General features: G+C 40.4%; 1 protein-coding gene across 3 annotated transcripts in view; it reads left to right on the top strand.

Moving 5' to 3' along the window:
* Positions 1-306: 306 nt before the first annotated feature.
* The window catches only part of MAML1 (mastermind like transcriptional coactivator 1), a 30,437-nt gene continuing 4,881 nt past the window's right edge, over positions 307-25,862 (top strand). The window contains exons 1-4 of one of the 3 annotated variants that reach the window (XM_060240346.1): positions 307-980; positions 17,669-19,078; positions 19,762-20,022; positions 23,454-23,565. In XM_060240346.1, the coding sequence (XP_060096329.1) occupies positions 564-980; positions 17,669-19,078; positions 19,762-20,022; positions 23,454-23,565 (2,200 nt within the window). In that variant the 5' untranslated portion in view covers positions 307-563. Of the gene's footprint in view, positions 981-17,668; positions 19,079-19,761; positions 20,023-23,450; positions 23,566-25,862 lie in introns of all 3 variants that reach the window. The other 2 variants (XM_060240345.1, XM_060240344.1) reach the window with 2 other exon arrangements.

Genomic DNA, 25,862 nt, shown 5'->3' with positions numbered 1-25,862 from the left:
TGTTGTTGGGGGAGGGGGAAATGAAGTTAGCAAAGGCGGGGGGGGGTCTTCCCGCACCACCGCTTGTCTGACCCCTTTCTAATCTTCACGCTCTATTGGATCGCCGAACTGTCCGTCACATTCCAAAAGCAATGCGTGTGCTGTGACGTCAGGCACCACCGAGAGAAGTCCGCCTCCTCTGAACTGGGCTGGCTTTCAAGGCGGGGGGAGGGGAGGGGAGGGAAGAAAAGGGGTAAAACAATTTCAAGATGGCGGCGACTGAGGCGCGGATAACAATGGGAAGTGGGAGGCCTCAGTGGCTGTGGGCCTGAGGCTGGGGGGGGGGAGGGGTGGCAGGAGACGGAAGGTCGGCGCGGGTGGCCGGGCCTCAGCTAGACAGTGGTCGGGTCGGGTCCCGCGGGGACTGAGGCGCCCGCGTCTGGAAAGGGCGGCGGCAGGAGCTGCCGAAGAGTTGTGGCTGAGGGCTACCCGGTGTCCTTTGCTGTGAGTCATGGCGCTGTGAAGAGGCGCCTGGTGTGGAGAGCTTTCGGTCGCTCCCTTTCTTCTTTTCTCTTCCTCGGCTCATGGTTCTGCCCCCTTGTCCCATGGCGGACTTCGTGGTGCCGCGGCACAGCGCGGTAATGGAGCGGCTCCGCCGGCGGATCGAACTATGCCGGCGGCATCACAGCGCTTGTGAGTCACGCTACCAGGCCGTGTCTCCGGAGCGTCTAGAGCTGGAACGCCAGCAGACCTTCGCTCTTCATCAGCGCTGCTTGCAGGCCAAGGCGAAGCGGGCTGGGAAGCACCGCCAACCGCCGCCTCCAGCGGCACCCCCTCCAGCTGCGCCCTCGCAACCGCCGCCCTCTGTTCCGGCCCCGGGCTCGGCGGGTTCTGCCGCTATCTCCTCTTCCGACAGGCCCGGAGCTAATGGCCTCGACGCCGACACCGCGGGCGGTGAACAGCAGCAACAGCACCCAGGCCGCAGCAGCGCCCTCATCGCGGTAAGGTCCCAGCTGATGCGGCCTAGACGGCCCTGGAGTTCCTTGGGCCTGTTTTGGCATTGTGGCATGCCTTGGAAAAGGCTCGAACTAGGATTATAGTTTCTTAGACTTTAGAAGAGTTGTGGCTTGAAGCGAAGAACTTTTAACTTTAAAGTAGTGACTTCAGGTAACTTTTTCAGAGAACTGTGAATCTCTAATATTGGAAATAGGAATAATGATGTTGGGATTCCCCCCCCCCTCGCTTTGTAGAAAAGAACATTGATTTGTGTTTGTTTTATAACTTTTAAAGAAAACACTGTAGTAAAAAATATAGGAAATTAGCCAACTTCTGTAGATAGTTATATGGACATATAAAGCTGCCCTACACAGAGTCAGATCATTGGTCTAGTTCAGTGATGTTTACTCTGACTCCTAGCCAGAATCTCCAAAGAAAGGTCTTACCCCAGTACCTGTCACCTGAGATTTTTTAGCTAGAGATGCTTGCCTGTAGGGGAATGAGCACAAAAGTAATACATTGAGGTTGTATTGTGATCAAATTAAAAAGTAAGCTAATAGATCTGCTTTAAAATTGCTCTCTTTATTCAAGGAGATAGCCTGGTTTTTGATTCTTCACCTCAATGTGGCACTATTACCCGTATGGTCTGTGTAAGGCAGGCTTTTGAGTGCATACAGGGCTGAGGGTTGGTGAGGTGTTCGTAATGCCCTAATCATATCCACGTAAACAGTCATTTGGCAGGAAACATGCAGAAGGGTGGTATTTATTCCCACATCTAACAACAGTAAATGGCCGCTCCATTTATGTTGATTCTGTAATGAGTCAGGGGAGGTAGGGATATTATGTATATAGTGGATGAGAATTCTGCTCCAGATACTAGTAAAAAAGAGTCCAGTAATGCCTTAAAGACTTAAAAAATAGTGGAAGGGTATGAGCATTTGTGAGTCACTGCTCATTTCTTCAGATACCCAACCCCAAATGTTGATGGTCTTTAAGATGCTACTGGACTCTTACTCTTTTATTTTGCTACATACTGTCAAGGCTACCCATCTTGATCTAGCTCCAGATACTGTTATGTTTCTGAATAAATTTATTCGAACAAGTTGATTCACCACATTATGTGGATAGTGTGATGTGGGAGAATGATGGGGGTTGTATTCTTTTTCCAGTGCAAGCTGTGATTTTGAAGATGGTCTTGGAAGGATATGTTTTCTCTGTGTATCATAGTACATCCCCCTCCCCCCCAGACTTACTGATTGACCAGCATAGTAAGGTTAAGAAAGGTGTTTAATACTTTATACCAGTTTTCACAAGCAGTTGGAAAGGAGCTCTTAAAAAGTCAAAGATCACAGGAAAGCTGTTTTCCCCCCATTTAACAGATTTATATACTGAAATGTGCTCCTCGCAGTTATGAATAGGACTGTTACTGTTATTATAAAAGTTTGAGCTACAGAAACAAACAATTCAATATAACACAGTAACAAATACAAGAATTTAAATAGTTGCTTTTATAGAGAGTTGGACTTCAACTGAGAACTGTCAACTCTGCCTAGCAACAGTGCCCCTTAGAGGCCTTTCCCAGTTCTGCTTCATGAAGTTCATTAACCAGATGATACATGGATTGAGCCTTAGACTTTATACTAGTTAAACCCTGTGTTCTGGCACTGACAAGCTATGGCCTTTCTGAAATAACACAGTGACATTTTCAGCCAGCTGTGTTAGTAACTGTTGGTAATTTCGTTTTTGAAACTACTCAGACTCCAAAAGGAAAGCGTAATTTTTGTTAAGGTTATAGACCCATTCCCTGAAATATATAGCCTGTTTGAGGCTATATATTAAGGAGAGGGCAGTAACATTAAGAAGAGGGCAGTAACATTCTTCTAACAAGGAATCAAGACAGGTTTCCACTGCAGCCTTTAAAAAAGATTAATATATTCATGAACAGCAGAACTTGTAACATATCTCCGAAATTAAATTTTGGAATATTGAGTTATATAACCTTTCATATCATTAACAAAAAATAGCTTCTGGATAGTATCTGCCATTGTGAATGACTGGGAAAAAATCAGTTTAGGACTGACAACACAGTAGCTATTTGGTAAATTTTGTAGCCTCTCAGCTTGTGTGGATGAGATACTAGTACAACTAGATTTCACAACTAATTTGTTCCATTTTAACATATATTAATATTGTGTCATAACCAAGGTTATTCACTGTAGTTAGAGGAATACTGATTGTGATATCTTTCCAGTTTTTCATGTGTAAGTTCAGTCATATATAATTTCAACTTATTTTTTTATTGTTTGATTTTGACTACAAATGAGAGCTGTCAGTTTTCCCCCCATATCTCACTTTATTTATGACAGTGGTCCTCATGAGTCTGCAACTCATTGAGAGCCCCATTTGCAGTTACTGTCAATCACAAAAGAGCTGCATTTACTTCCACCCCGGACATGAAGATTGCAGCTTATCCATGCTTTTGGATTCATGGTGGAAACTATCTGCCAGCTGCAGTCCCTGCTGGACATGGACCTTGCCCACTTTTCTGAAACATGGAGTAGATGTCGTGTTGGGGGGAGAGTGCTCAGAAAAGCCACGGATGGTATGTCAGAGTGACTTCCAAGCCACCAAGTTAGCACTACTGATTTATGGATCTAAAGTGACAAATATGTTGTATTTGAAAACACATCCCATTCTGTGCTGGAAAGCTAAGGATTGGACCAAACTCATCTTCTGCCAGCAGAAGGAGAGGCACGATTTTCATTGATTTTTTTTCCACTTTAGAACTCCACGGGACACCCTACACAGAATCCCAGAAATGGCATTTTTGGGTGCATGGTGTGATGTGGGGAGAAGGCAGAAATATTTATTCTTTGAATATTGCTGTGTTCACTGTACGTTGGATCCAACCCTAAATTTTATTTCAGGATCTTAAAACCAATCCAGAAATATAGCTCCTATTTTGTTGATGGTCTTTCTGCTTGGATTGAAATGAGGTTTTAAGGATTACTACTTGTACCTCCTTCAGGCTAACAGTTAAAGTTGGTTTACACTAATTCCAGAGGGGTAACTGTGTTAGTTTGTTATAGTAAAAATAATAGTCTAATACATGTTTGTTGCGTCAGCTTTCATGAACCAGGGACCACTTTTTCAGAAGGCTCAGACTTCTCAGTGATTTTTTTTCATGGAGTCCTTTTGAAATTAGGGAATACCTTTAATAAAAAGGTTATTTGAGTTATTGGATCTCTGTCTTACATTAAAATGTGGTATCTTAAGTTCCTTGACATCATGTGCACCTAGGAAATCTATTTGCAAAGAGCTGATTTGCAAAATAGAAGAATTTTACCATTTGAATTATTACTAAGTATGAAGCTTATCTTGACTACTGCAACATTTTGGCATATAGTATTTTTTTTTTTTTAAAAAGTATATTGAAATCTTTATGTATTCATCCTGTTTGATAGACGGAAAGAAAATTAGTTTGATTGCCAACAATTGTTGATAGCCTGTTCTATATAGTGTGTGGGGGGAGATGAGAATTAAAAAAAAAATTATTACTAATTACTTTGTTTATAGTCCAGTTTTCTTATCAAGACTCAAGGTGATTATGAAAATGTTGGCTACACTTTGACTTGAAAGTGATTTTTGAAGTACATCCCATTCATATAGTTCTAAAAACCTTGTTGTAGAATCCTCCCTGTAAGAGTTACTTGGTGGACTCATGGCACGCAGTAGGTTCAGGTCCTTCAGTTTTAGTAGATATTGATACTGAAATTGATATCTGAAAGTGAGCCTTGGCTAGTTGGAGTTTTCTTCCCCACAAACTGGGGTTCTCGGCTGTGATTAAACCATGATTTAAAATCCATGTTTGTGGAGAGGAAACCTCCATTTGCCCAGATGCCTTCTATGGCAGACACGGTCATAGAAAATCTTTTCCCCCTCTGTTTTTCTGTCTGTGTCCCATCACTGACTGAGCAGCCCTGGTAATGCGTATTCTTCTCTTTCAAATAGGTTTAGCAGTCCCACCCTGTCTCAGTAATAAGTAATGGCTATTTTCTCAGCCCAGGACATGAGGAAAGGGTTAGGGTCTCCCTTTAGACTTAAATGACAGAAAATGATACTTGAGATGCTTTTAAAATTCAAAAATAACAGAAGGTTTTATTTAATATCGGGGGAAAGGTCAGGTGAAATCAGGGGTTGAAATAACCAAGATAAAACTATTATAAGCATAGACGTTCGCTCTTATGCATCAGGCTAATGGGAAGTTCTTAAACTATTCACAGTTACTTAGATCTTTATATTGAGAGGGTCATGTTCCAGTGTTTTTCCAAACACTCAGATATGCTGTATTTGTATAATTGTTGATGCTTTTGGTGCCCAGAAGGCTAGTACCCTCTTCCCAGTATCCAGCCCCCTTTTATTTGGAACACCTGTATTCTGCTTGAGTTTTTGATTGACTTTTAGGTCTGTACAAGCAGTTCCTAATCACATCAGACCAGGATCTCTTACTCTTGCGAGATAACTTGTCCTGTTTGACTGGGTAGGGAATTCTGTCTCTAGAAGAGGTTTTCTTTTGGCCTGTGTCAAGACTCAGGGGCGTCTTATCAATTGCTGCCACCACTCTGGGTTAAGTAAGGGTTCCCCTTGAGAAGGCCCAGAGTTCCCTCCCAAGCCCTTCAGGCCTCTTGTAGCTTAGGCCAAATAATAGGCGTGAGGACCAGGCAGAGTGAATAACAACAAAAAGGTTTATTCTAAAGTCAGTGCAAGATAAATTAACAAGGTGCATACAACAGTAAAAGGGTGAAGGGAAAATAAACAAAAGTCCTAACGCGTCTTAACTTACAGTCCCTAAACTACTAACCAGCACTCACTGCTTCCCTTGGGTGAGGGAGCTTTCCCCGGCTCAAGCTCTTTAGGCACAGCCTACCTCTAGCTCAGCCTTCCAAGGAAAGAACACCCACTTCCTGGGCTGGGCCTTTATATTCTCTTCCCAGGCCCCACTCCTCTCTGAGCCTGTTTCCCTCCAAACCCCTTGCTATCCAATCAGAGGGACAGAGGGGATCCTGGGAGATGTAGACTTTTCCCAGTAACTCCAAAGCAGGCTTTCCTGGGGCCTGCAAGCCTCGCTAGGCCCAGGATCGTGACAGCCTGAATTGGAGCTTTCTCCACTATCCAGTTCCTTTGCCAGACTGTCCCCAGTAGGGATGGGTGCAAACCAAACCACAGCCGGTTCGTGCTTCCTGAACTGAACTGGGGTTCAGGTGAATGTGTCTCCCATAAACCCTCCCTGAACCTCCATGGAGGTTTATGATGTTTGGGGAGAGTTTGTACAGGTGGCTCCAAAGGCATTTAAATGCCTTTGGAGCTTCCAGGTTGGGCTGCCCGACTGAGAGTGAGCTCTGAAGGCGTTTAAATGCCTTTGGAGCCTGCCTCTGGGTGGGGCCAGCCCAACTGAGCCCTGAGAGTGAGCTCCGAAAGGCTTTAAGGCCTTCAGAGCTCACTCTTGCAGCTCAGTCATGTTAGGTGGCCTGACTTGACTGAGCTCTCAGACTAATCTCTGAAGGCTTGTGTAGGCCTTCAGAGCCCACTTCTAGGTGGAGCCTGCCCGTATAAAGCCTATAAAAGCATTCAGAGTTCCCACAGTGAGTTCTAAAGGCCCGTAAAGGCCTTCAAAGTTCAGTTGGGTCAGCCCAACCCTGGAGCTGGACACCAAAAGTATTTAAATGCCTTTGGAACTCACTCCCAACAGGTCCGAACTCCGAACCAGTTGAGCCACAAACCTCCATTTTCCCGATTGTGTCTGTGCTTAATTCCCAGTTCTCCTGTGTGTGTTCAAACTTCTCTCAACTACTGCTGAATTCAGATTGCATTCAGTCTGAATTGAAATCTGACTCTGGCAGCACTAAACACTTTTTCTGACAGGGTTATTCATAGGTGGTCTCAGTACAGTCTCTTTACAGTTAAGGCAGGTGTCTAAAATGACTTTTCTCAGCATGTAGCTCTGACAAGACTTTTTCTGCTCAGCTGATGCTTACCGATCTGATCTCTTGGAACAGCCTGTCACTCAAGGCTCTCTGTCTCTCTGAAGTATTAACCCTTCACAGTCTTGAAATTGTATGTATAGCACTTTTAAGCCTCTTTAAAAAGTGCAGTCCATCACACCTGCATTCTGACACCCCAGTAAAACTGGAGCTTCTGAGCCCATCAAGGGGCCAGCTGCAAGAAGCTAGGTCATGTCAGTCACAAAAAACATCTGAGAATAGCCAGTGAAACTTATTTATTTGTTTAAAATGTTTAAACCATCTTTTCCACCTAAATATATGCAAGACTTGCAACAATAATTATTAAAGTTATGTCATTTGAAAAAAGAGATTCAGCTCTGCAGGTAAAGTGGAGGTATGTTCTCAGCCACTCAGGCTTTTGTATATCAATCACTGTATCTGAAGGATCTGTTTAAAAGGGTCATCTGTAAGATATGGGAAGGGGAGCAAAATAAGTATATGCTACCTATGGAAGTTTAAGTTGTTGTGATCTTTGCATTGGGTAGAGTCAGAAGTTTAGTGTGCCTGGTCCATTAGTCATTTCTTTGTTTAGATAGTGGCTGGATAGAGCTGGGTCAAAGGATGGGGCGTTTTAATCTTTGCTAGTGACAGGTGGTTAAGGTATTGAGGTTGTGACGAGAGTCGGTGTTGTGACACACTCATAAATGGAATGTGCCCAGCTTAAGGTCATAATAGCATGGGGTTCCACAGTTTGCACCTCTTTTTCAAGTATTATAGTTTAATGTTTTGTTATAGAAATGAAAGATTGTTATTCTTTTAAATTCCAACAGTATGCAAAATAGTACAATTGTTATATGATAACTAAGCTATAAACAATGCATTTTATCTTGGTAAATCAGCAGAAGTTTAGGTTTGAAAGGAAAGTATATACAGAATATATTTATTTTTCCCCAAAGTTGCAATTTTTCCCCCAAAAACAAATAGGGAAAAAAGCATTTTACTGCAGCTTCAAAATTTCCAGAAAATGTACATCTTTAGCTACATGGTATGATTTTCTGCTCACAGAAGAAAAACTGTGGGTGAATGCTTGATTCATGGAGTTCTTGGTTCTTACAGAATAAATTTACTCCGCTGAAGCTATTGCTACCAACCATGAGACAGTTGTCACTGATTCAAAGGAATTAAAAAGCACTAGACCTGCTACATACCTGTTGAGATTGCTCCTCTGGTGTTGTGAAGAGTGATGGTTTTGAGGTTGGAGAGAATCTGACTGTGAAGGTGGGGAAAACCTCTTAGAAACCTCTTTGCATGATAGATTTATCCAAGTAGGCAGCCGTGTTGGTCTGAAGTAGTAGAACAAAATAGGAGTCGATTGCACCTTTAAGCCCAACTTAGTTTTATTAAGAATGTAAGCTTTCGTGTGCATGCACACTTCTTCAGACGAGGAATGAGGTCCAGTAAGCAGAGCCACATATAGCTGGTAGGGTTTGGAATAGTGGTACAAAGTTAAAATCCAATAGCAGAGTAGAAAAATTAACAAATTCAGAAAACCTTTGATCTGGGTTGCACCAGCGTGGGAAACCATAAAACAGTAACATGTCAGAATGTGAGAATGCCTCTTAATTATTCTATTGCTAATAAACGTGGGTCAAAAAGAGGGCATTTCTTTCCCAGATGTTTTTCCTGTCCAACTAATTTACCTTTTAACATGTAACATAAATATATACATCATTCTAGTTTGCCATTAGGAAAAAAATACATTAAAATATAGTGGAAGATGGGTTTAGTATATTTAATGAGATAAACAGCCAATATCTTTTGTTTGAGTATGTCAATACAAAAACATTATCCTACACTGTCTTTTAGGATACACTATCCTAGAAGAGAAATACATTGGAATACTGTGGATATATTGCCCTACTTGGTGAAAGTGGGTTTAGCAAATGTAATGAGATAAAAAAACAACAACATCTCTGTTCAGTCCTGGGGAGGTGTTTGTTCCAAGTTTCATAATAGTTTGTAATTCAGCAATTCCCCTCTCCATTCTCTTCTTGAAGTTAAGAGTGGGTTTAGCATCTGTAATGAGATAAAAAACCAATATCCCTGTTCAGTCCTGGGGAGGTGTTTGTTCCAAGTTTCATAATAATTTGTAATTCAGCAATTTCTCTCACCATTCTGTTCTTGAAGTTTCTTTGCAGTAAAACAGCTACTGCAAAGGAACTTCAAGAACAGAATGGAGAGAGAAATTGCTGAATTACAAACTATTATGAAACTTGGAACAAACACCTCCCCAGGACTGAACAGAGATGTTGTTGTTTTTTATCTCATTACAGATGCTAAACCCACTTTCACCAAGTAGGGCGATATATCTACAGTATTCCAATGTATTTCTCTTTTAGGATAGTGCATCAGAATAATGCTTTTGTATTGACATACTCAAACAGGGATATTGGCTGTTTATCTCATTATGTATACTAAACCATCTTCCATTATATTTTAATGTATTTTTTTCCTAATGGCAAACTAGAATGATGTATATATTTATGTTACATGTTAAAAGGTAAATTAGTTGGACAGGAAAAATATCTGGGAAAGAAATGCCCTCTTTTTGACCCACGTTTATTAGCAATAGAATAATTAACAGGCATTCTCACATTCTGACATGTTACTGTTTTATGGTTTCCCATGCTGGTGCAACCCAGATCAAAGGTTTTCTGAATTTGTTAATTTTACTATTCTGCTATTGGATTTTAACTTTGTACCACTATTCCAAACCCCACCAGCTATATGTAGCTCTGCTTACTGGACCTCATTCCTTGTCTGAAGAAGTGTGCATGCATATTTAGTGCTAAATGATGACAATTTAGATATATATTGGGCATCCAGAAACCTTGTAGAATGGAGAAAATGGAATACAGTATTCCTGAATATAAACCCTCTAGACAGGGAGGGACATGCTCTGTATATTAAAGGGTCAGATAAGCCAGAAATATTTATGGAATAAACTTCCCCCACAGAATCACTATAGGTGAAGATATTAGTCCTCAAGGGTTACTCAAAAGTAAGGGTGTACTGTCCCACACCAATCAAAACTGTGAGGCAGATCTCAAATTGGAGAGGGAAATAAGGGAGGTGACTCAAGTGGAAAATGGTATAATACTAAGGCTACCTTAAAATTTATTGAGTAAATATGTGCTTGAGTCATGATGTAGAAACAGGGTTTCTCGACATCATAAATGACTATGTATTGGTGCCATTGATCATGGAGTGAGCTTGAGGTATAGAAACTCTGAACTTGGTTCTCAGTGGGGCTTCAGACCTGATGCTAGATGGTATAGGTGTTGTTGTACTGATTGAGAACAATGACAGCAGTACTCTTTAGTTCAGTATTCATGTTGATGGAAAGCTGCCCCCAATGTCTCAGACAAAGAGGGAACTTTGTAAAAATAAGGGGACTAGACAAAAGAAAGTAAAAACTGAGAATCAAGAGAGTTCAGTCCCTGCAGATTGCTAGAAACTATATAAAACTGAAGTAATCGATGTCCAGATGGAATGCCTTCCCCAGGTTAGAAAAGTCTGAAGGGATGCCTGCATGGTTGATTATTAAAGTCTAAGAAACTCTAAAAGGCAAAAGACTTCTTTTAAAAAGCAGAAGGTTTCTCCAAATGAAATGAACAGAAAAAAGTGCAGGTTCTGCCAAAACAAATATAAATTTGTATATACAAATTGATATATACAATATCTGTTACTTTCTGGTTGTCCAGCACAGAAGCCAGTTTTAGTGACAAGTTACCGTATATATACTGACTGATATAGAGCAACAATTTCTCACTCAATTTCCTTAAGAATCCTCAGGAGTATGCCATCTATTCTTTGTCAGTTTCTAGTTTGTCCAGCACTTCCAGAACTTTATCTTTTGTACCTTGATTTAACAAAATTCTTCAGACACCCTTCCTGAAAAAGCAGTTCTAGCATTGGTACATGTCCCACAGTTTCCATAGTGAAAACACACACAAATAATTTTGTTTCTCTGCTATCTCTTCATCGTCCTTAAGCAATTCTTTCATTCTTTTGTTATCCAAAACCCAAACATCTCCCCTGCCACTTTCCTTCTCCTGACATAATAGGATAAACAATAAGCATTTCTTCAAATATTTTTAGCAACCCGTTCTTCAAACTTTTTCGTTCACCTTACTGTAAATTTATATTTGTTTGTATTGTATATAGAGCCCCATGGCGCAGAGTGGTAAAACTGCAGTACTGCAGTCGGAGCCCTCTGCTCATGACCTGAGTTCGATCCCAGCGAAAGCTGGTTCAGGTAGCTGGCTCGATGTTGACTCAGCCTTCTATCCTTCCGAGGTTGGTAAAATGAGTACCCAGCTTGCTGGGGGGAAAGCGTAGATGACTGGGGAAGGCAATGGCAAACCACCCCGTAAAAAGTCTGCTGTGAAAACGTTGTGAAAGCAACGTCATCCCAGAGTCGGAAATGGGAAAACATCCACAGCCTCTAACAGGAACGCTTCTGCCTGTGCTACCATTTCTGGTCTGCCCTTTCACAAAGAGGCATTTTTTCACATTGCCATTCAACAGATCATTTACAAAAGCACTGGACACGGAGAAAAGCTAGTGTATGGTGAATGTATCTCGTTAATATTTCACAGTAATTTTGGTGTGTTTGCTTTGGCAGATATTGTAATCTAAAAAGAATACCTTTTGTAAATCCTGTATAGTCCCTGTCTGATAGGTCAGAGCAAATAAATAAAATAAAATAAAATAAATAAATAAATAGGATTGCAATGCAGTACTTGACTGTAGATTATGGATTGATGTTATCCTGAATGGTAACTAGAATAATGCAGGCATGTTTGGTTAGTGAGTTTTCAATGTATGGTTGTGCTTATATGTCAGTTATATAGTTTCACACTGGTGTCCAGGAAATCTGCTTGCTGTGTGGATTGTGGATTGGTCTGTGGTGAGTCTTAGAATGGAGCAAAAACATTGACATTCTGATGGAATTTTGTGAGAGCTTCCTGTTCATGTATCCACATGACAAAAATGTGAATAAGTCTTAGGTACAAGATAGGAGTTAATGGACAGGAGATGAGAAGGTGTTTCATTTAAGCCATGAAAATGGTGCCATAGCTGTCTGAATTGGTTTAGATGAAAGGCAGATGTAAACTATCCCTCTGTTACTTTACTCACTCTGCCCATATACCCTCAGAGTCCATTAGTGATTTTCCCTTTACTTCAAGCCACAGTTTGTTGTCTCTCTAAAGCAGTGTGGTTTGGAGGGAAAGTACAAACTATAGTGTACTAATCTGCAAAAATTGGTTTTTGCTAAGGCCAAAATTGTAGAGCCCCGTGGTGCAGAGTGGTAAAGCTGCAGTCAGAGCCTTCTGCTCACGACCTGAGTTCGATTCCAGTTGAAGCTGGTTCAAGTAGCTGGCTCCAGGTTGACTCAGCCTTCCATCCTTCTGAGGTCGGTAAAATGAGTACCCAGCTTGCTGGGAGGAAAGTGTACATGACTGGGGAAGGCAATGGCAAATCACCCTGTACAAAGTCTGCTATGAAAACGTTGTGAAAGCAATGTCACCTCAGAGTTGAAAACGACTGGTGCTTGCACAGGGAACTACTTTTACCTTTTTAAGGCCAAAATTGCTGATAGATTCCAAGTGTGCAGGGGATGGGGGTGGCAGAAGACTTGTTCATGTAATGCTGAATCATGCTTCAGTGGGATATTTCATACCCAAAGTAATTTTTACTTGCCAGTGGAGAAGATTGTGTTATGTCTAGCTCTGTCATCAATGCTGCTTTAAATTGATGTAGTTTCCTGCAATTTTTTTTACTATGTTTAAAAGTTTGCCTTACAGTGGTTTTCCTCCTTTCTCCGGGGACGGGGACAAAAGGTGGTGCTTGGCGAGCAGACTTCCTTGTGGCATCCACTTGTATGTGGAGTGCCACAGGGAGCCATTCTCTTGCCAATATTATTTAACATCTATATGCGCCCCCTTGCCCAGATTGCCTGAAGTTTTGGACTGGGTTGCCACCAATATGCTGATGACACCCAGCTCTATCTGTTGATGCGTGGCTGGCCAGGCGCCACCCCTGAGCAGTTGTCTGAGGCATTGGGAGCCATGGCTGGGTGGTTACAACAGAGCTGGCTGAAGCTGAATCCAGCTAAGATAAAGGTCCTATACCTGAATCGGGGTGGGGTGGGTATGGGCATCGAGCTCCCAGCTTTGCACGGTGCCACATTGGTGCCAGCCCCAAAAGTGAGGAGCTTGGGAGTGACCTTGGATGCCTCCCTTTCCATAGAGGCCCAGATCACGATGGTTGCTGGGTCTGCCTTTTGTTATCTTCGGCAGATCAGGCAGCTAGCACCATATCTATCCCCCCAGGACCTGGCTACAGTGATCCATGCAATGGTCACTTCCAGACTAGACTACTGTAACTCGGTCTACGCTGGCTTACCCTTTAGACTGATCTGGAAACTGCAGCGAGTGCAGAATGCGGCAACTCGCCAGCTAACTGCACCACCTTTACGGGTGGGCATTCGGCCGGCGGGCCACAGTCTGCACTGGCTGCCATCGCTTCAGGGTTCTAGTGCTGACATTTAAAGTCTTACACGGCCTGGGACCAACAGACCATGGGACTGTCTCTTTCCATATATGCCCAGGAAGTTGTTAAGTTGACCTTCCAACATCCGTTGGCCATCCCCGGCCCAAGAGACGCCCGCCTGACCTCAACTAGGGCCAGGGCTTTTTCAGTCCTAGCTCCAACCTGGTGGAATCAGCTCCCTATTGAGATCCGGGCCCTACCTGGCTTATTAGCCTTCCGTAGGGCCTGTAAAACGGAGCTGTTCCACCAGGCTTTTAGCTGATGCAGGCGTCTATTCTAGATCTGGTTGGCCTCCCCAGCCAGCGCTGTCATCTGTGCTAGGAATTGGAATAAAAACTGCCATCCCTATGAGATATCATGATGTGAGATGGCTAGGCTGGGCAATATGTGATGTCATGGTAATCTGAGTTCTGTTGAGTTGTCTGTTTTAAAATGTTTTTATTGTGTTTTATTGTTTTATTATATGTTGTACTACACCCTGAGCCCTACGGGGAATGGGCGAAATAGAAATTCACTAAAATAAAATAAAATAATAGTTTAAAGAGCCTTGTTAAAAGACAATTGGATAAGCAGTGCAGAAAGACAAACCACATATCTTATGCATGCAAGAAATACATATTAAAAAAGATATGAGAAGTATTTGCACTCAGTTTTTAGTAGACAAATCTTTCATTCCTCTGTAGCATCCAAAAATAAATGGGTGATGATTGTATTCATAAACAGCTGTTGCTACTTTGGAGATCAAAAGGGATCAGGATGGATGCTATTTTTTTTATTAAAGACTGGAAAGCATGTGGAATTCTTCTGCAACATATTTATGCACCATACAAAAGTTTAAGCATATTATTTAAAAAACTAATAGACTATCTAGATTCAGGGAGATATTATAATTCTGGCTGGGAATTTGAACTGTATAATTGACACTACGGTTGTGCAAAAAAAATCAGGGTTTTTTTCTCAATTCAGGTCTATTGGACCTGGAAAATATTGTCATTCCCAAATATTCCTGAGTGCCAGTATTGGTATTATATTAGTATTCGGGTAAATATTTGGGAAACCTGAATTTATTTGGCTCCATTATACCCTGTGGAGAATTAAAATTAAGTTTGAATGCTTTCTGAACTTGGAGACTTCAGAAGGCATTTAAACTTTAAATACTTTCTGAATTCACACATCAAGTCATGCTGGCATGACAGTGACACTCAGCAAGTTCAGAAAGCATTTAAAATTTACTCAAGTTCACTTGATGAGTCTTGCCACAGCAGCATCACAACCTGGCAAGTTCATAAGTCATATAAAGAGACCATGGTCTCTTTAAGTGCCTTCTAGCTGTCCCATATAAAAAACTAAATAATATTGTCTTTAATTTGGATGCAGCTGTAACTGAATCAGATTGTCTAATCCAGGAGTCTCAAATGTCTGGTCTGTGGGCCAGCAGCAGCCTGCCCAGGACTGTAATGAGGCCCCCGGGCTCTTTTCTCCCCCTCCCTTTCCTGGCTTTACTCTTTGAAACTCGGAGGCTACTGAAGTTTCCTGCTGTTTCTGCCTTGTTTGGCTGCAGCATGAAACAAAGCCGCAAAGAAAAGGTGGAGTGGATTTTCCGTTAAGGTCTCTGTGCCCAGATAGATAGGTCCCAGAGACCTTAATAGAAAATCTATTCCACAGTTTCCTTGCAACTTTGTCTGTGCTGTTTCAGTGTTCCTATAGCTGGCTGAAGCTCATGCTTCCTGGAATTGTGTCCTTGCAAATAAAGAGTTGATGCTTTGAGCCAGGTTGTCTCTGCTCAGCAGACCTGAGAACTGGTGCCTAGTGAATATTCTAATTTAGAAACCCACAGCCAAAGGGGGATGTTACATTGGAGAGCCATTGCCAATCTGAGTAAATGGGGTGGGGGGGGAGCTTGCAGTGCCATTTCATTGTTTTCCCAGGCTTAGAGCATGTTATATTTTTAGTTTCTGTTGTGATCCTTGTGCTTTTTCTTGATGTTTTATTTTAAAGATTGCATTGTCAAATTCCACTATTCCCCCACCTTAACATTTTAAACAAAATATTGCAAGAGTTTTTAAGCATGTTTGTATTTTAAGTTAAAACATAATATCTTTAATTGCGTTTGTGTCCTTTATAAAAGTTTATATCTCTGCTACTTCAAATTACATTTTATGACACACATGGCCCAGCCTCAAAAAGGCCCATTTGTATCAGGTCCAGCCCTCTAACAAAATGAGTTTGACACCCCTGCTCTAATCTGTATTTGACTGAATGAATACCCAGGATGAATAAAAAATCAATGATTTTTTAAAAATAAAAAAATGGATTTGTTGATTTAAATTGGATTTTTTTTTATTTGAATTGGATTTTTTAAATAAAGTGCTTTTTGAGGAAAATGTTTTATCATCCAAAGATTATTCCATCATGAAATAAGAATTAGTTTTTAATTCTGAAGCATAAGGCTGTATATTCATGCAATGTTTAATTTTTTTGGTAATAAATTCTATTAATCCATTCACAATGTTATGCTCTTTCAGAGGTTTCTGTAAGTTTACTGGGCAGTTTCTCTGTCTACAAGATATTATCACAGAACACAGATGCTTGGTTTTGCAGTGCTCAAAACTGTAATTTGTGTCTGTAGAGATCACATGCCTCTTCTACACAGCAAAAATGTCATAAAATGAACAGAGTTGAGAAAAAGACCTTAATCTCATTGTTCTACAAACCTGTGTACACAGAATCAACCCCTTAAGTGCTAAGTTTCAAAAAGTTCAATGAATAGAAAAAGATTGCTTCGAGTGGAATAGATCTGCACAAGAAGAAACTTAAGTGTGAGGAGGGAGGGGCAAGCAGTAAAAATGAAAGTGAAACTTTTGGGGCAGAATACTCCACAAGACTTTTGGTTCTTTTGTGTGTATAACCCGAGGTTTATCACATTATTCTTTCTCTGGAGGAGAAAACTTATAATGGCAGCAGGCCGTAAAAGAGACCCAGTTTGGGAATATTTTGATGAAGTTTCTCTATTTATAATGTTTCTAATAGTATTAAAAATCAATATTTTTATATAACTGTAAAACTAATATGAACAGTTGTTATTCTGAAAATGAAATCTTCATCTAATTGTGAATATTAAGGTTATACCAGAAAAAAATGAGTCTTTACGTAGAAAACTATGATTTAAATCAAGTCTTACTGACTAGTGATTTAAATCAAATCCACCCTCTAAATACCCGAAAAACACCAATAAGATATTTTTCAGGTATTTATTCGGCTCAGTATATAACATTTATCCTCAGATGAGCACCTTATTGATAAACTTCACATGTACAATATACAGCTTCTTCTTTGCACGGAGAATTCAATAGTGCTGTGCTATGTTAGCAGTGATGTGACTGCTGTATATATGGGCTTGGATCCCACCTATTAATTCCATGGACACAAAGAGTGGAGGGCAGTACTCACCAGTTTTCCCTCTCTCCAAAGCTGTCTCTCAGGACAGTAGAATCCCTTGAAATAGTTTGGGGTTAGTGGTTTCTTTTGGGAAGAGAGTCTGAAAATCACCCCACCTTTATGCCTGTGGAACTTTTAGACAGGATCCAAGCCATATTGTACTTTTTCTTAAGCTTTGTAGAACTAGGAACCCTTTGAGGATAGGGAGGATCATAAACCTGTGGGCTTTATATTTTTGCCCTTTATTCAAACAAAATTCAAAACACTATATTCAAAGCACTATGAGAGCTACATATTGTGTACCACTCTGTTCTAGCCTCAAACAGCAGCTGGCCCTTTAAAGTTACAAGTGAATTTAATGTACCACGTGGTCTGCTTAGTAAAGGAGGAGAAGCAGTTATGCATTCAGTAATGTTTCTAAGCCTGCAGTTGAGTGTTAGCTTTAAAAATAAGTCTACATGTTGCTGAGTTGTTCTGTTTGCATAGTATAACTCAGAAGTAAATGCCGTTTTATCATATGGCTTATAATACTTAATGGAAATAACTGTCTGAAAGACCTCATTATAACCTTTTTAATATGAAAACAATCAAACTGTTGTAAGATATAAACCAATTTTAAATTATTTCTTTTTCAGCAGCTTCATGAGACGGTGAAAAGGAAACTTGATAGTTCTGTTTCCCCTCAGAATGGTGACCAGCAGAATGGCTATGGGGAGATGTTTTCTGTGCCCAAGAAACTACGTCATGATGATGGTCTTGGTGGTTTGAGTGGGTCCTCCAATGGACTTCCTCCTGTATCTCCTCTGCACCAGCTAGACAGCAAATCTTCCAGTGGAGATACATTGCAGCTTAATGGAAAACATTCCCTGGGGCTAGATAGCATCAGCAAAAAATGTCTGCGGGATTCTAATCTACAGCTAAATGGAAGCAGTGATGTTGATGACTCCTTTAGTATGACTTCGAACAAGGAGCTCAAACAGGAACCAGATGATCTTCCTTGTATGATTCCTGGAGCAGGAAGTTCTATATCTCAGAACAACTTGATGTCTGATCTTAACCTTAATGAGCAAGAGTGGAAAGAGCTCATTGATGAACTTAATAGGTCAGTGCCAGATGAAGACATGAAAGATCTATTTACAGAGGACTTTGAGGAGAAGAAAGATGTTGACTCTTCAAATTCAGCAGCACAAACTCCATTGCCACAAGACATAATTATTAAGACTGAATTTTCTCCAGCAGATTTTGAGCAAGAACAGATGGGGTCTCCACAAGTCAGATCTAGTTCCTCTAGCACAGCCTTCATTGGGAACTCTTCTGTGCCTGTTAGTGCTGCTTCTCCAGTGGTTGGTAATTCCCAGAATATGTTTCAGCCATCCAGTCAGTCAGTGACTGAAAATCCTAATCATCAGACTATTATGCAGTCATCAAACCAGTCTCAGAATGTACAGAGGCCTCTACCTAATTCTGTATTACCTGGACAGAATACAGGAAGTGCCAAAGACATGTCATCTGCTCAACAGCTTCAGCAGATAGCTGCCAAGCAAAAGAGAGATCAGTTGTTGCAAAACCAACAGCAAGTCCATCAACCCAGTCAGATTTCCAGTTGGCAGCAATCTGGACCTTCTCATAGTCCATTAGCTGTCCCATATAGCATGGAAAATCCTACTAGCCCTTCAGTTTATCAACAGGACTTCAGTAACCAGAAACTCATAATGTCCAATATGCCAAACAAGAGTTCTCCCAGGGCTGGAGGCAATTATCACTCTGGAAATATTCTAAGCCATCAGCCAAACAGTTTAAACCAGAACTCTGTATCTAGTCAAAGCTCTGTATTGGACTATGGGAACACAAAACCTCTTTCACATTACAAAGAATGTGTGCAGGGGGCTGCAGTACCTGGACAGAACAAGACTGCTATGTTGGCATATATGCAGCAGCGTCAACAGGCTCCCCTGCCTCATATGAATGAAGAGCAGAATGGGATGTTTATAATGAAGCAGAAGTCTGGAAGCATGGCCTACAGACCTCTAGTACCACATAGCCAGGTAAATTGCCTAGCGTAGCAGATTGGCTGTAGTAAATTGGTGGAAGGTAAATACGTGGATCAAAAATGTAAACTAGTTATATGGTAGAGTGTGTTTACAGAGGGCAACAAAGATGACCACAAACTCAAGATACTTCCACAATTGGCTGTATTCTGACATACAATGCCTATTGCATGGTCATCAGTCTGTGGCTGAATTGTTTAAAGACAGATACAAAATTATTTGAAATTTGTTAAGCATTAGTGTAATTAATTAACATTTTAAGGAGATATTTCTTTAGGTGGTTCTATTTGAATTGACTTTTCTAAGATTGACATTTGTTATCTTTACAAATGTCATTAGTTGCATGGAAAGTAGTTAGAAGTAATTTAAACATTCTATATCCTATGAAGACAGTATTTGTTGTAATCTTTATGTATGGAAAAATGGGTCATGACTTATGGTTAAACTCAATTTTAAACTTTTTACTGACATACAAAAAAAGCATATTTGCTTTCATATGAAAGCAAATTATAGTCACAGTCAAAGTTGTGTTGAACACTTCTTGATAAAAAACTAGCAACTTTCTGAATATAGATTTTCTGTGATGGGAGTTAGTCAAAAAACAGAACCTTATAAATTTAATATGTGTTTCTAAACTGAAGTCTTGGCTGACTTTCTACTTGTTATTGCTACCTTTATAGGATCAGAATTCTTCTGCTAATGTTCCCCGCATTCCTGTTTCTGTTCCTGGCCCTGGGGTGAATGCACAGCCTCCAAATGTGTCCATGGCAGGTAATCATGGCAGCACAGCCTATCTCAACAGTCAGCAGCAGGCAGCTGTAATGAAACAGCACCAAATGCTGCTAGATCAGCAGAAACAGAGGGAACAGCAACAAAAGCATTTATTAATGGAGCAACAGAAACAGTTTTTAATGGGCCAGAGGCAACTTCTTGCTGAACAGGTAAAACATATCATTGAGAAAAAGGAGCCTTCTCTTTTCATTGTTTGTTGTACAAGAAGCTACCTTAGCTTATTGTTAAATGTTGGTTTTTTATATAGCTAGGCTTAGTATGCCTGTTGAGAACTCTGAAGGTTCTCTGTCTGCATGCAGAGAAAGGAACCACTGGCTGCTTTTCTCCATTGGTTATCTCCACATCTGTCTCTTTAGTAACTGATTTCCTTAATTCTGTCCATTGAACATGTGAAGCTGCCTTCTGCTGAATCAGACCATTGGTCCATCAGTTAGTATTGTCAACTCAGACTGACAGCAACTCACCTAGTTTTCAGCTAGAAGTCTCTCATATTCATTTACAACTTGATCATGTTTTAACTGGAGATGACAGGGATTGAACCTAGGACCTTCTACATGGCAAGAAGATCCACTACCATAGAGTCACAGCCTCTCTTCTTTCCTGATTCCTAGGAAAAAATAGTTATGGCAGAAAGTTCTGGAGGTAAACAGTGGCTGGAGAAAAAGAGACAGTGGGTTTTCACTCCTTTTTGTGTGATATTATTCTCTGCAGTTATCTCTGCCTATAGATGGAGGTTGCCTTCTAAATTTTTAACAGAGCTGAGTTGCTTTCATAGCAAGCATAAAATGTAGCCCAGCTTTTCGTAAAGTAATTGTTACAATTAAGCAGTTTAATTGCATGATTGTGTCTACCACAGCCGTAATATATAACCATTTCATCTACATTAAGAATTTATTGAAGTATGTGAAAGATGAGACTATGATATTGGCAAAGACAATGCAGGATTTTGAATGATAGGCAGGTGTTGTATTTCAGGTAAGTGCCATCAGAATCAGATTTCAGTTTACGTAGTCTGAAAATAAATGGTGGACAAGTGCTTTTGAAAAGCATTTTTTAATTCTAGGTAAGTTGTATAAATTGCTTTAGTGATGTTTGATTGGTAATGAAACTATGCCTGAATATTGAATGGAGAACCTAAGGACACTTCTATGCATGAGGAAGGTGTACTATGGTTTGCTGTTCTAAAAGATTCATATTTTTGAAAAGGTAGCAAGAATTAAGACATGTAAAAATGTATTTTTTAAATGGCATCTAGATGGCTTTCTTTATTACAGGCATAAAATTCTCAGTTTTAAATCAATAAAGCTGCAGGAAGGGAGTTTAAGCACTTTACTAAATCCTTATGAGTATTAGATGGATAGGAAACCACTGTAACAAGGATGTTGACCGGAATAAGTTGTAGGGACCATCTCTCTCCAATCCTGCCCTAGCTACCAGCCTGTTTACAAGCACAGTGTAGCTTCAAGGCGCTGATGTGGATCTTTAAAGCCCTCTATGACCTGAAACCAGCATACCTGAAGGACCACCCCTACTCCATTATAAACCCACCTAACCTCTGTGGTCATCTTTTGAAGCCTTGCACTGAGTGCCTCCACCTTCTCAGGTTAGGTGGAAGGCAATCCGGGGGAGGATCTTTTTGAATGTGGCACCAAAACTCTGGAATTCTCAACCAAGGGAGACTCATCTGTCTGTTGCTGTCTTCCACCAACAGATGGAGACTTTTTGTTTTTTCGGCATTCCTTCAGTGATCCCTTCTTCCTTCCCTATGTTTTAATTGTGTTTAAATGTGCTTTCTAGGTTTGGTTTTAATTGAATTGATGTTTTTATTCAATTTTAATGGTTTTAAGATTTGTTTCTCTTTTGTATGTTTTTAAATCTGGTGGCCCTGATGAGGGCAGGAATATACATTTTGTAAATAAATATCTGCTAGGCAGCTGTTTCAGAAAGGAGACAATTGCTTGTTATTGACAGGTACCTATCAGCTGCCTAGCAGATATTTATTTACAAAATGTATATTCCTGCCTTCCTGCCCTCATCAGGGCCACCAGGTTTAAAAACATACAAAAGAGAAACAAATCTTAAAACCATTAAAATTGAATAAAAACATTAATTCATATGCCCTCTAAATTAACTGTGGTATATGTTGCTTTTTAGCTGTTAAAAAGCTGCTTACATACAGAGAGAGAATCTGGAGAATAAAGATTTTAAAATTTCAAAAAAAAAATCAAATGGCAACAGAATAGTAAAAATAGAATGATAAAGAAGACAAGAAGTTTCAAAAGGGAATTCAGCTGTCTACTGAGGGACTCCTCAGGCTATGCTGTACTTTATATGCTGGAGAAGTCATTTAATGTGCGTTCTCATCTCATATGAGATTACGGATTGATCTGTACGCTTTAGTGTGAGATGAAATATGCAGTGATGAAGAGCCACTATTGGTACTTGTCTTGTTGCTGTATTACAGGGGCTTAAACATTGCTGTAATATTGCTTGGGTTTCTTTTCACCCCTCAGTTCATGTGCCCAGAAGGCAGAGCAAATTTGGTTTAACTGGGAGTAGAAACTTTTCCTTTTAACATCAAGCTAGCTTCCTGCCATAGTTATGGAGGCAGGGTTTCATTAGTGGTATCTCTAGAAAAGAGTCCAGAAACATACCTGAAGAAGTGAGCAGTGACTAACAAAAACTCATACTCTACCAGAAATTTTGTTAATCTTTAAGGTGCTACTGGACTCTTACACTTTTCTAGTGCTTCAGACAAACTAACATGGCTACTCATCTTGATCTGACCTGTTTTTCCACGCTTACTTCAGTTGAGCTACCTAGTAACTTACTTGAGTGAATAAAATGAAACACTGAATTTCTTTTGCCTTCCTGCCTTTTGTGAGTAAATCTACTGTAGAGGAGGTCAGCAGCCTATTGTTTGAACTGTTGTAATAGCAAACGGATATGCCTCTTTGCCTGTAAATGTTAGTTAAGGAAAACAGCGGCAATGTGTTGCTGGGATCTCAAAGGGGTTTGATCACTGTGCTGGCACATGATAAATGTCTCTTCAGGATTAAAATGCTGCAGTGTTGTTCTTCTCATTGAGTACATTTATATGAGAGGAGACTTTTAAAAGTGCATGTTGTTTAATGTTACCAAGATTCCATGTTGCCATGCTCCCTATAGAAGAGTATTACCATTACTATAAAGAACTGCAATGGAAGAGAGATGTCTTCTGCTTGAATAAAAATGTTGAAGTTTGTTCCCAACCATGTCCTGCTAGGTAGTTTCTTAGGATGTTCCCTCACTAACATTCCCTCACTGTTATAGACACAGTTTTTTCTCTTTCTATTCAGAACATTCTGATTGATTCTGTTGTGTGGTATATTGAACAACAAAGCATTACTCTTGATTTCCTTACCTATATAAAAGCCTTATTTTTTTCTGAATAGGTTTTGTGATAATACTATAGAAACAATAGTCACCAGTTAATAAAGCAGCAATCCTTTACAGCCATTGTTTTGTAAAAAAAGAGCCCGCTGTCAGTTTTGTGATGAAGTTGTGTTTTAACTGTATTGCCTATGCCTTGTCTTAGGAGAAGCAAAGGCAGCATCGAGAGCAGCAGCTTCAGAGGCATCTCACTCGGCCGCCACCTCAATATCAAGACCAGACACAGAACCCTTACCAACAGCAGGTTGTACAGTTCACAGGTAAATGTGGTGGTATTGTTTTGTGTGAGGTTGTGTGGATTTTGTCATTTAGTTAGATGTTCTTTTACTGGCACAGTTCATAATCCTGTGCACTTGCTGCAGAGGAAGTTTCTTTCTCCAATCGGCATGAATTTTGACTGTATTTTTTCTGAACACTAGTAGTAGTATTATGAGAGCAACTAGAGTGAAACAAAAATTCTCTCCTTTACTTGTTACCATTGAAATATGGCCATCTCCCACGTGAGTGAGTCAAAAACACTAATTTAGGCAGGTCTCAGTTTCAACACTGGACTCATAAAATCATAGAGTTGGAAGGTACCTCAAGGGTCATCTAGTCCAACCCCCATTCTTTCACATTGAGAGCTTTTCAGTTGCCATTTTTCATGCATTGTTTGCAAATTCCATTTTTGTTGTTATTGTTATCATCATTATTTTTAAGCTGCCCCCCCGGAGGGTTCAGGGAAGTGTATAACATTTAAATAGAATTCAGTCAATACATAAATAATACATAAATACATACATTTAATGCCTGTTTGCTGGGAATTTGTAACAAATATCTAACCTGGCTTTTATTTATTTAAGAACATAAGAGAAGCCATGTTGGATCAGACCAATTGCCCATCCAGTCCAACACTCTGTGTCACACAGTGGCCAATATGTGTGTGTGTGTGTGTGTGTATATATATATATACATACACACACACACACACACACATATATATATATATATACACACACACATACATACTGTGGCTAATAACCACTGATGGACCTCGGCTCCATATTTTTATCCAATCCCCTCTTTAAGCTGGCTATGCTTGTAGCCGCCACCACCTCCTGCGGCAGTGAATTCCACATGTTAATCACCCTTTGGGTGAAGAAGTACTTCCTTTTACCCGTTTTAACCTGACTGCTCAGCAATTTCATTGAATGCCCACGAGCTGTTGTATTGAAAGGGAGGAGAGTACTTCTTTCTCTACTTTCTCCATCCCATGCATAATCTTGTAAACCTCTATCATGTTATCCCACAGTCGATGTATCTCCAAGCTAAAGAGCCCCAAGTGTTTTAACCTTTCTTCATAGGGAAAGTGTTCCAACCCTTTAGTCTTTCTAGTTGCCCTTTTCTGGACTTTTTACAATGCTATAATATCCTTTTTGAGGTGCGGTGACCACAATTGTACATAGTATTCCAAATGAGACCGCACCATCAATTTATACAGGGGCATTATGATACTGGCTCATTTGTTTTCAGTTCCCTTCCTAAGAATTCCCAGCATGGCGTTGGCCTTTTTTATTGCAATCGCACACTGTCTTGACATTTTCATTGAGTTATCTAGCACGTCCCCAAGATCTCTCTCTTGGTCAGTCTCTGCCAGTTCACACCCCATCAACTTGTATTTGTAGCTGGGATTTTTGGCCCCAATGTGCATTACTTTGCACTTGACCACATTGAAATTTATTTTGTTTGACTTATATCCCGCCCTTCCCGTGAAGCAGGCTCAGGCTGGGTTCCATCAGAAAGTCAAACAATTAAAAACAAAATTAATATCACAGTATAAAGCAGCTAAAATACAGTATATGCAAGCAGTAGCTATGAATGAGGACTGAAGCTTCCACATCAATAGTTTGTCTGAATCTACCCACTTACTTGAGAAATGAATACACACTCTCTTTCCTTATGGAGGGCAATACACAAAGATGTGCATGGTTCTGTCTGTTTTGCAGACCTACCTCTCCAATTTCTAGCTGCAGTAGTGTGCTTTGATAAGCAAGGTGCTTCTCTTGAGGTCTTGCATCTTTACCCTGATTATAGAAGAGGTGCTTTGGTAGTAGTGTTAGGGTAAACTTTGTTGTCTTGCAGTGTCCTTTAGCATCTTTTCCCAGGAGTATTCCAGTCCCTGCCCACTTTTTGCATAGGTTAACTAGAAAGTCCGTGACGTAAGAGCTTTGGACTGATTTATGCAGATGCTTTCTTTTCCATGAGAATGGTCCCAGCCAGAGATAGGGTGTGTGTTTGTGCAGAAAGGAACATAGAATAGGTTATACATGAACAAAGCTGCAGCAGTTTACATGATGGCAAGGATTGGGGGAAATTACTGGCATTATCATGGAAATTATTGGAGCTATATCCATATGCAGCCTACTTCTCAATACTACTTTACTTTATGGCCAAAACTATGTTTCATGCTGTGAACTAAACCTGTATATAATATTCTGTGGACATTCTGCTCTCATCTATGCATTAAGAGGAATGACAGGCAATTTTGTAACCCCCAGCCTGCATGCCTTTTTGTCTG

This window comes from Heteronotia binoei, chromosome 5 (assembly GCF_032191835.1).
Source record: "Heteronotia binoei isolate CCM8104 ecotype False Entrance Well chromosome 5, APGP_CSIRO_Hbin_v1, whole genome shotgun sequence".
NCBI lineage: Eukaryota > Metazoa > Chordata > Lepidosauria > Squamata > Gekkonidae > Heteronotia > Heteronotia binoei.
Note: the sequence above shows the minus strand (reverse complement) of the source record. Positions and strands in the feature narration are given on the sequence as shown.